Source organism: Nicotiana attenuata, unplaced genomic scaffold (genome assembly GCF_001879085.1).
Source record: "Nicotiana attenuata strain UT unplaced genomic scaffold, NIATTr2, whole genome shotgun sequence".
Taxonomy (NCBI): domain Eukaryota; kingdom Viridiplantae; phylum Streptophyta; class Magnoliopsida; order Solanales; family Solanaceae; genus Nicotiana; species Nicotiana attenuata.
In genome coordinates, this window is record NW_017674290.1 from 85,937 (window position 1) to 95,599 (window position 9,663).

The window sequence follows — 9,663 nt, forward strand, 5'->3', positions numbered from 1 at the left end:
GATAAAATTATAATTAAGATTAAATATTCAAAATAAGAGAAAAACTAATATTAATATCTGAATCAACATAGAATAAATTTTTTTCTTTATGTTAAAACAAAATAATTAAACTTTTTAATTAATTATTTATCAGGAGAATCTAATTCAATTATATTTTAAATACATCATATGAGTAAAATTCTTATTCATGTTCAAAAAAAAAATCTTAGGGCACATAAATTTATTCCATAAAAAGAGCGTTAGAGCACAAAGTAAAAAGGTTAGTATATTATTAAGAATTAAAATGCTATACAAGTGTTTGAGGAAGCACAATCAAAGTTAAATCCCAAACAAGAACAAGCTTTCAAGACTATATTGTAAAGAGTCAACTCTGGTATAACGGGATTATTCTTTGTAGATGCCCCCGGCGGAATCAAAATAATATTTATATGTCATGCATTACTTGTAAATATCATATCAAGAGGCATGACATTGTTAGCAATAATAGCAAGAGGTGTACCAACAATGATTTTATTGTTAGACCACACGCTTTAGATTTGATATACCATTTCAAACAACTTAAATTACCATCACAAATATATCAAAACAGAGCAATCGTGGTAAATTTATAAGGAAAGCAAAATTGCTAATGTGGGATGAAGCACTTATGGTTAAGTGTCAAGCGATCGAAATAATTGCCCGGAGTTCTAGAGATATATTGCGTATTAATGAACCGTTTGGTTAAAAACTAATAATTTGAGAGGTGATTTATGTCAAGTACTACCAATAGTTCCAAAATCGACAAAAGCAGAGATTGTAAAAGCTAGCTTGCCAAAGTTATACTTCTGGACTCAAACAAAAAAACGATTCAACTAACAAGAAATATAAAGTAAGAACAGATTCAATATTCAATGTTTCTTTCTTCGTGTCGGAAACGAAGAAGAGCATCCAATAAAGATGATTTGTTCTTCCTGAACACTTGGTATCAATCCAATGGTAATAGTAGTGCATTTAATAAGAGTAAAATTTCTATCATTAGATTTTGTGCAAATCGCATNTCCATTGTATATAGGTTAATTTTGAAGAAAAATATGCCCTTCATGCTACTGAAAAACTTAGATACGCCGAATAGCTTATTTAATAGCACACAGATGGTATATAGAAGTTTTGACAATAACGTCATACATGCAAAAATTATGATACTGGTTAATGTGCTTCTAAGTATGTTCTTATCCCTGAATTCAACTTTCGTCTTCCGGAACTAAGGATATCCTTTTAAATTTGTGTAAAAATAATTTTTAGTATGTTTATGTTTTGCAAATATAATACATAAAGAACAAGGACAAACATCCTAAATATTGGGCTATATTTACCGCAATATATTTTCTTGTACAAACAACTGTATGTTGCACTTTCAAGAGGGATATCAAGATCGACAACACGAGTTCTGGTTAAGGCAGAGCAACCAACGTATTAGGAGGAAACATACACAAAAAAATATTGTCTACAAAGAAGTGTTTGTTAAGATACCATCACATTAAATACTATTAATCTATAATATATAATTATCTAACTAACATAACAAAATTGATCATTTGTGTAAGTTTTGATGACGTCCTTTTATTTTAAACTCATGTATTATGCTAATGTAATATTTTCGGCATTTAGATGATTGTTGTATTATTATACAAAAAAATTTATCTCATTAATTAAATTTTATTGTTCCTTCATATAAATAAATGTTTAAATCATCACGTACCATTATTAACGTGCAACGCACGTTCATAGATACTAGTTATAGTAAAACTTGAGTAGGAAGGGTAATATAGTTTCATATAGTGTATAGGAATGTAAAAATCTCTTTAATTTTTAAGTCACGTATTGGCTTTAACATATGGAGCAAAAACTAGCACGGCGTGACCCCAAAGGAGTTGGTGTTGGTGTAATGTCCCCGTTTTTATGATTTTAGCAAAATATTTCCCTTTTTTACTTGAACACTATAGTTCTTTAATTTTTAAAACTTAAAATTCTTGTCTAATGGTGGAAAATAAAAGTTAATGATCGATTATTGTTAAAATCTTTTGAATGTTAATAATTTGCGCTTAACCTTTTAGTTCAAACATAGATTTTCGTGATTCACCGCAAAAATCTCAAAAACTCAATTGTTGGACCTTAGAAAGTATTAAGGAAGACAAATTGGGTCTTTTAATTTGGTGTTATTCGACTAAATTGGTGATTGGATATTATTTATGTTGGTATTTGAAAGTTTTATTTCAAATTTGAGATCATTTAAAGCAGAGATTTTGGGTTGTTTGACCGAAATTAAAGTTGCAAATTCGAAGAAGAGTTTGTTATACAATCCGATAGACTTCGATAAACAAACTCTATCGACCTGGTAGAAAAATCCCTGAAGAGCAGAAGTATGACAATCTGGTGGACTTCAATGAACAACTTAACGTATAGGTAGAGTAATAATAGCATCAACTTTACCGGATTGGTAGAGAAATCCTGAAGAGTAATAGCATGACAATCTGTCAGACTTCGATGAACAATTTAATCCGATAGAAAAACCCCTGAAGAGCAATAGCATGACAAGCCGGTAAACTTTGACGAACAATTTAATCCGATAAAGAAACCCCTGAAGAGATTATACGAGTCCAGAATCATTTTTTAAATACCACAAATTTGGGTAACATTCCACTAAGACCACCCCAAAAAGTCCCTTTGTATCAATCACGCCATATTAAGACTTGAATCCTTTTCAAGCTACATAACTAAAGACAACCCAGAAATATGAGCTTAATGAATATAATCAATACATAAAGTACTTAACGACACAAATAATCTCTAAACAAGCAATCACAATATAATAATATTAGTATATTATTCACTATATAATAATTTATTTATTATTAGTCAGAGTATAAAAATCTTTTATGTTACAACTCACCCACAAATATTTCGTGAGTCAAACGACCTCTACGTGTGCAAATATCTCTAGAATAATGCTACTCCCTCCGTTCCAGTTTATGTGAACCTATTTCTTTTTTTGTCCGTTCCAAAAAGAATGACCATTTTTTAAATTAGGAAACAATTTAGTTTAAAGTTACAATTCTACCCTTAATGAGAAGCTTTTATAACCACACAAATCTGGACCCCTTTTTGACTTGTTTGGGACCACACATTCCAAAAGTTTTATTTTTTCTTAAACTTAGTGCCCAGTCAAATATGTTCAAATAAATTGGAACGAGGAGTACTATTTAAGAGGAAAAAGGAAAAAGGAAAAAGAGAAATTGAAGTACGTACGAAACTTGCGCCGCGAGGAGCCAGTCTGTTGGGGACATTTGGCAAAAGTAGCAAAAGCCAGGTCACCAAGTTGCTAGCTAATTATCTACACCGCTTTTTTGACTGGACCATCTTATAAGATAAACTGTGGACCACATTGTCCCGTAATATATATCCTTCCAACACCATTTTTTTTTCTTGCATTAACAGAATACCCAACTGTAAATTTCCCAAACTACTACTATATCCATATTCATTCTGCCCCATACAATTATTCAATCATTATTAGTAATATATATAAAAAATCTACTAATGAATAAATGTAGACAACGACCTAGCGTGAGAGTTAGAAACTGATTAGACGTGGTAGCTGTCTTATTTCAAGTCGTTCTTATCAATCAATCCTTCATAATTTCTACTATGCCCCTTTCCCTTCTTAGCTGCTGACGCTCTGCACCAGAATCTAGATAGTCAGAACTCAGAAACAGAAACTTTCCCTTTTCAGGTTAGTATACATCTTTTCAAAGTTACTAATATATTTTCAAAACCCTTTTTGAGAATTGAGATCATTAAGCAAGATTGAAGTCCAGAGTCCAAGATTTTAGGAGATTGTGACTATATGGCTTTGAATTATGTGGATTTAAAACTAGTAAGAAAGGGTTTGGACTATACTCGAAAAAATAGGAACTTGGTTGTTGCTTTGGGAGCTCTTGGTGTCACTGGTTATGGTGCTTATAGAGCTTATTGGTCACCTTCTATGGTTAGAAAAAGAGAGAAAATTTTGAAAATTATAGGTGCTTTTGTTTCTTTAGCTGAAATGGTGTCTGATTCAGCTGATGTAATTGGGATTGTCTCTAAAGATCTAAAGGAGTTCATTGCATCTGACTCCGATCAAATTCCTAGAAGTTTGAAACAGATTTCCAAGATTGCAAAGTCAGATGAATTTTCACAATCTGTTGTTAATGTCACAAGTGCGTTGACCGTGGGAGTTGTGAAAGGTTACCAGCAAGAAACCGCGAAAAATGGTGTTTCTGAGGTTGCAAATTCTGGTCTATTTGACCATGTTTTGGATAAGTTGTTTTCTGATGCAGGGTCTGGTTTTGTTTCTGTAATTGTTGGAAGCTTCGCTAGGAATTTGGTTCTTGCATTTTGTTCGGACAAAAAAGGCAATGGTACTGATTCTGAATTTGAATGTTCTGTTCCAGGATGGGTTGATGTTCTATGCCAGGATAAGTGCAGAGAACTAATAGGGAATTGTGTACAATTGTTTGTGAGCACTGCTGTTGCTGTTTATCTTGACAGGACAATGAATGTCAACACATATAATGAAATCTTTTCTGGGTTGACTAATCCCAAACATGAAGCCAAAATGAGAGATATGCTAGTAGCCATATGTAGTGGTGCCATTGGAACTTTTGTCAAAACTTCTCATCAAGTTTTGACAAGTACTGACATGGATATGGATGATACCACTTCAAAAATGTATTCTTCTTCTTTGCCACTTAGTTTCAAAGCCAAACAATTTTTGGATGAAGAACAGAACATGTACGATGGGTGGACAAATAAAGTATCTTATACTTTGGCAGTACCAAGGAATAAGAGGTTTATTCTTGATTTGACTGGGAGAGTGACCTTTGAGAGTGTTAGATCTTTTCTGGAGTTTCTGCTGGAAAAGTTGCTCGAGTGTTTGAGAAAAAGCATAGATGTTGTTCAAGAGGAGGTGAAGTATTTGAGAAGAAGTGTAGATGTTATACAAGAGGAGGTGGTTGATACGAGTGCTGAAGCTTACAGGTATGTGAGTGGGAAGTCTTCTACTGCTGTTAGTGTATGCCTCACTTTGTGTTTGCACATACTCAATGGTCCTTGGATCTTGGTTCCAAATTAAAGTTTTAGTATAGAATCTTGGGAAGGTACTTTTACCATTTGTAAAACTTCCTATTACATTCTTTCGTTAAGGGAATATTGGTTGGTCTAAGTGTACATAGTTGCTCTGTACTTGATTGATTGATTGTATTTTAGTAATTCAAGTTGTCAAAGTGAATGTAAATTTGAATGTATTTTTTCCCCTCTCTCCTGGCTATGGTTCTTTTCCTTATCTTCCTTCAGTTGAAGTGATCATGGCTCAGGTAAGAAAAGAAATTTTTTAGGAGCTACTTAATTTAGCTATGCCTTACAACTAATGATCATAGCATCTTTGCTTTGAGAAAACAGAGGAATTAACTTTTACTTAGCTAATAAGAGAGAACCCTCAACCGCTGGAGTAGCTCTTTTGCTCGTGGAGGTATCTGTAAGACTACAATCTGATTAAAATATGCACTGCCCATTGTCAAGTCTTGTCTCTTCTCACACTTCAGGCCAACAATTCAAGATGTTAATAACTATTGTCAGTTGCTCCTATATATAAGTCAGTGCTAAAAAGTTAAAAATGAATCAAAGAATAGCTTGTGACTAATGGCATCTGCCATAATCAACAACATTATTGGCAGTAAAGAATCTTATGAGCTCCTGAATTTGTTTCAAAATGCATATTTAGTCATTGGCAATTTTATTAGCACAAGACACAGGAAGCGCTAGAAAGTTTATTATCCCTTGTTTTAGACCTACAGGTTTATTATCATTGAACCCAAACCAACAAAATAGGCAGCAAAAATACTGTACACTTCAGGAGGTCTCATTTAACCGAAATATTGATGAATGAGAAATCCGTTTAAGCAAACTCCATTTGTGGCATTGCTAAAGATTTGTGATATTCAGAATTGTAAGTTCATTCCATACGCATTAGAGATCAGACTGTGCAGGTGCATAACATAATAAACTCCTTAACCAAAAAAAAAAAAAAAAAATGAGACGTACCCTTGTGCCATTCTTCAAAATTAAAAATGAATCAATATGTTTCATGATATCAATTCAGTCATCACCATGCTTTCTAAGATGATCAATTTGGTTCTCCATCCAAATACTTTAAGAGGACGACTTTCAAGTTTCAGGCTGCATCAGTCAGATGCACTAAGCAAGAAGAGAAGGGGAAGAAATAAATGAGACGTAAAGTAACATAAAGCCAAATTTATCCAAATTGTCATGTAATATGTCTCCCGAGCTGTATTGCCCAGTGGTAGCTTTTGCATATCTATTTTGACAAGAAAAGAAGTGGATAAGTTTGATGGGTAGTCTCATAGAAGCAACTGAGGGGTGGAATTTCAAAAGCATGGTGTCATTAACTATTTGGATATGGATGTGGATGTGGATGCACAAAGCATTTCTGAAGAGTAACTGCCAACAGAAAAATACAATGGTATTCAGCTTAGATGGGCGCCCAATCAAACACTATGAGGTGCTTCCATCATTTTCTTTTGCTGCTGGTTCTTCCTGAAGTTTCTTCTTCCAATATTCATCAAGTGGTTGTGCAAATATAGCTTTCCCAGATACAACTCCAATTCTACAGATTGGCCAAGTAAAAGATCAGGCTAATGGAAGTAAGAACATAATGCAAGTAAAAGGTGCTAAATTTTTCGCTGTAGTCTAGAGGACATTAGTTGTAACTTCTGAGCTCCAAGGTATAACTTCACAATGCAGATGCCAAAGCCTTATCAGCAACTGCTATGTTCAAGAAAGGCATAAAGCTGGTATACTGGAAGAATACACTATATTTAATCTCCCATAATTGTTACTTCTATTATGAACAACTTACTCCAGAAATTTTACTTAGGTTCCAACAAAGTCATCGCATGCACATTCTCATTAATCAGCTTAGCATTTTTTTCTTTTTAGGGGATAATCATGGCTTACAAAAACCAAGCTGAGAAAAGGGCAGAATTCATCAAAAGGTAATGATTCAAGAAAAGGCAGGCACCACTACTTTCAAGAGATTAGAATGTTAAAAAGTACCAGTAGAAGTACCAGTACAACAATTACCAGGGAGAAGAGGAATAGAAAGGCATATGCAGCAGTTATTTGCTAGTGCTACAAGGGAGTACTAACAAATTCACAGTTAAGGTATCTTGAAGGGCTAAAAGAGGCAGCACTACCTCTTAAGAAACATAAGACATCCTTCTCTCTAGCAAGGCCCCACAAAATCAATTATGTTGTCAAAGAAAGAGGAAAATGAAACTCGAAGTTTGACAAATTTAATGATATCCATTCAGGTTGAGTATATAAGTACCTTGGCCTTCTTAGATTAATGTTCATTGAAGGTTCAACGGATAAGAGCTAAATACTACTGCAGTTATGCACTTACATCTGGTGTCTATGTGAAAGGATATATTTCCTTTTTTATCTGATAATTAGATGAAACAAAAGCAAATGCTCCCTTACTCATCTCTGAGTATAAGACGTAGATGCACAGTGCAGTACTATGGATGCGGTAGCTTGGGCAGTGGCAGTGCTCTATAAATGATTCTTTTATTTTTTCTTTGATAAACTCCTTCTCTGTATCTAACTTGTCAATATGTCAAAATACACATTAATAAATACACCACAGAAGCAAAAATGCATACTTGGCAACCATACACCAATTATATAAAAAATCACATCGTCACACTGTCTGACAACCATAGCAGCAGAAACTTGTCAAAAGGTACACATACCAGGAGCTAGGAAGACAAAGGTGTAAAAGTGAGAAGGAAAACAGGTTTTTCTTTCACTTTTCTTCTTTTTTTCTCTCTATTTTATTTGGCGGGGAGCTTGATATAGAGGATGTTCCCCAACTCACTTTCAGCCATTAGTCAAAGGAATTCATTGATTCAGTGATAGGGATCCCGCTGTGTATAAGGAAGGAGGAACCAGAAATTGTCTCATACTCCTTATTGTCGATCCCCAAAAATGCTTAGATATTTCATTCAGGTTTTAGGCTCAACTTTAGTTGCTCTAAAGGATAGATTGCGAGCACCTATCAAGTTGATGTATCTTCAGCTTTCTAGAAGTACAGAATTTTGTCTAGGCAGGTGAAGCAAGCTAAGCACAGACTTAGATTGTTGGAGGAACAAGAGGAATTGCAAATATCAAGGGAAAGCGAACAGCACACTAGATTTAGTACAGATCAAAAATGGCCTCTATAAGACACTACTTTGAGACTTGAAACTATACAACACCTGAAGCAATCCGTAAATAACAGACACTAACAATTGAACAACCAAGAATAGGAATTCTTTATAATTTAATCATTAGATGAAGGGAAACCTCTCTATATCTTGCGCATTAATGAAAACATTAGTATGACATTTCTTCGAGCACGTTATCTTCAATTGATGATCATGAAAAACTGGAACTTCCAGCTTATGGGCTTTTTCTGGGTTTGCCTCTTTGATGTTCTTGGTAGGGGAAGAGGGCAGTTTCATTTAGACATTTCTTCAAACACCTTTCACGATTTAAGAAAACCTAGAACACGAAGTATAATGGGATTTTTTGTGCTGGTTTTCCTGTTTGTTGTTTGAAGAGCGGTACAGGGCAGTATCCTTGAGAGAGTATAAATTCATACTGATGCATATCAGCTTTTAATCTTAAGCAAAACTAGTATGGAGGAAGCCGGAAGGGTAATAAAAAAACTTACATAACAGCGCCAATTACCAGCGGAAACGACAAAAATCTTCTCCTTCCGAACATCTTTGCAGTGCTTTTCTCTCTGTTTAGTAATTTCGCAAAGAGATCGGAGCTATCAGCTATCGGCTGGCGGAGCTAATGTTTTGGTCAATTACATTCACGTCTGTGTTCCTTCAGAAATTCCCTTCTATTTGATTTAGAGATTGTTTGGATAATATAAGTTGGTCCCGCTTATCAGTCATAAGTTGTTGATCACTTCCAACATTTTACTTCGAATTTGACCAAAATATTTATTACTAATGTATCTCTAACATTTTAATAATTCATAAAATACAATTCTCAAAACAAATACTTTTATACATTGTTCCTCTTTCTCCTTGTAAAAATATTTTAAATTTATAATTATTATAAATAAATTTAAGGGTAGCCTGTAGGCATATAAATTTTACTTAAAATTAAATCTATAAAATAATTTGGACTATATATTAAATTCAACATATATTAGTCCAAATAAATATTATGGGCTAATATATAAATGAATTAATTATATAAGTCCAATACATATGGGTTAAATAACTAAGTCTTAATCCATTGGGCTAGCCCATTTAATTTGGCTAAAGTGATGAGCCCACTTCATCAAGCCCAAGATGTAATCTTCCTAGAGGCCCAGTTTGGTGCCACGTGTCAAATGACGTGGCGCGCCAAGTCAAGCGGAAGAACCAATAGGATCATGCCAAGTGTCAAAATGACAAAGCATGCCTAGTCACACTGAAAGGCCAATGAAATCGTGCCACGTGTGCAAGTGACATGTTCTGGCCAATCAAATGCGGCCATGTCACACTTCAATTTGATTGGACGGAAAGA

General features: G+C 34.2%; 1 protein-coding gene and 1 long non-coding RNA gene across 2 annotated transcripts; one reads left to right on the top strand and one right to left on the bottom strand.

Moving 5' to 3' along the window:
* Positions 1-3,883: 3,883 nt before the first annotated feature.
* Positions 3,884-5,149, top strand: LOC109218354 (protein PHLOEM PROTEIN 2-LIKE A10-like). Its single transcript, XM_019382714.1, has one exon. It carries the CDS (start codon positions 3,884-3,886, stop codon positions 5,147-5,149), a length of 1,266 nt encoding a protein of 421 aa, XP_019238259.1.
* A 945-nt stretch (positions 5,150-6,094) lies between these two features.
* On the bottom strand, positions 6,095-9,038 carry LOC109218357. Its single transcript, XR_002066756.1, has 2 exons — positions 8,810-9,038; positions 6,095-6,700 (listed from the first exon to the last, which is right to left on the bottom strand). It is a non-coding gene; the product is annotated as an uncharacterized LOC109218357 (long non-coding RNA).
* Between the last annotated feature and the right edge of the window lie 625 nt (positions 9,039-9,663).

Bases quoted from the DNA above. Each gene is read 5' to 3' on its own strand.
- LOC109218354 (XM_019382714.1), top strand. From the start codon at position 3,884: ATGGCTTTGAATTATGTGGATTTAAAACTAGTAAGAAAGGGTTTGGAC.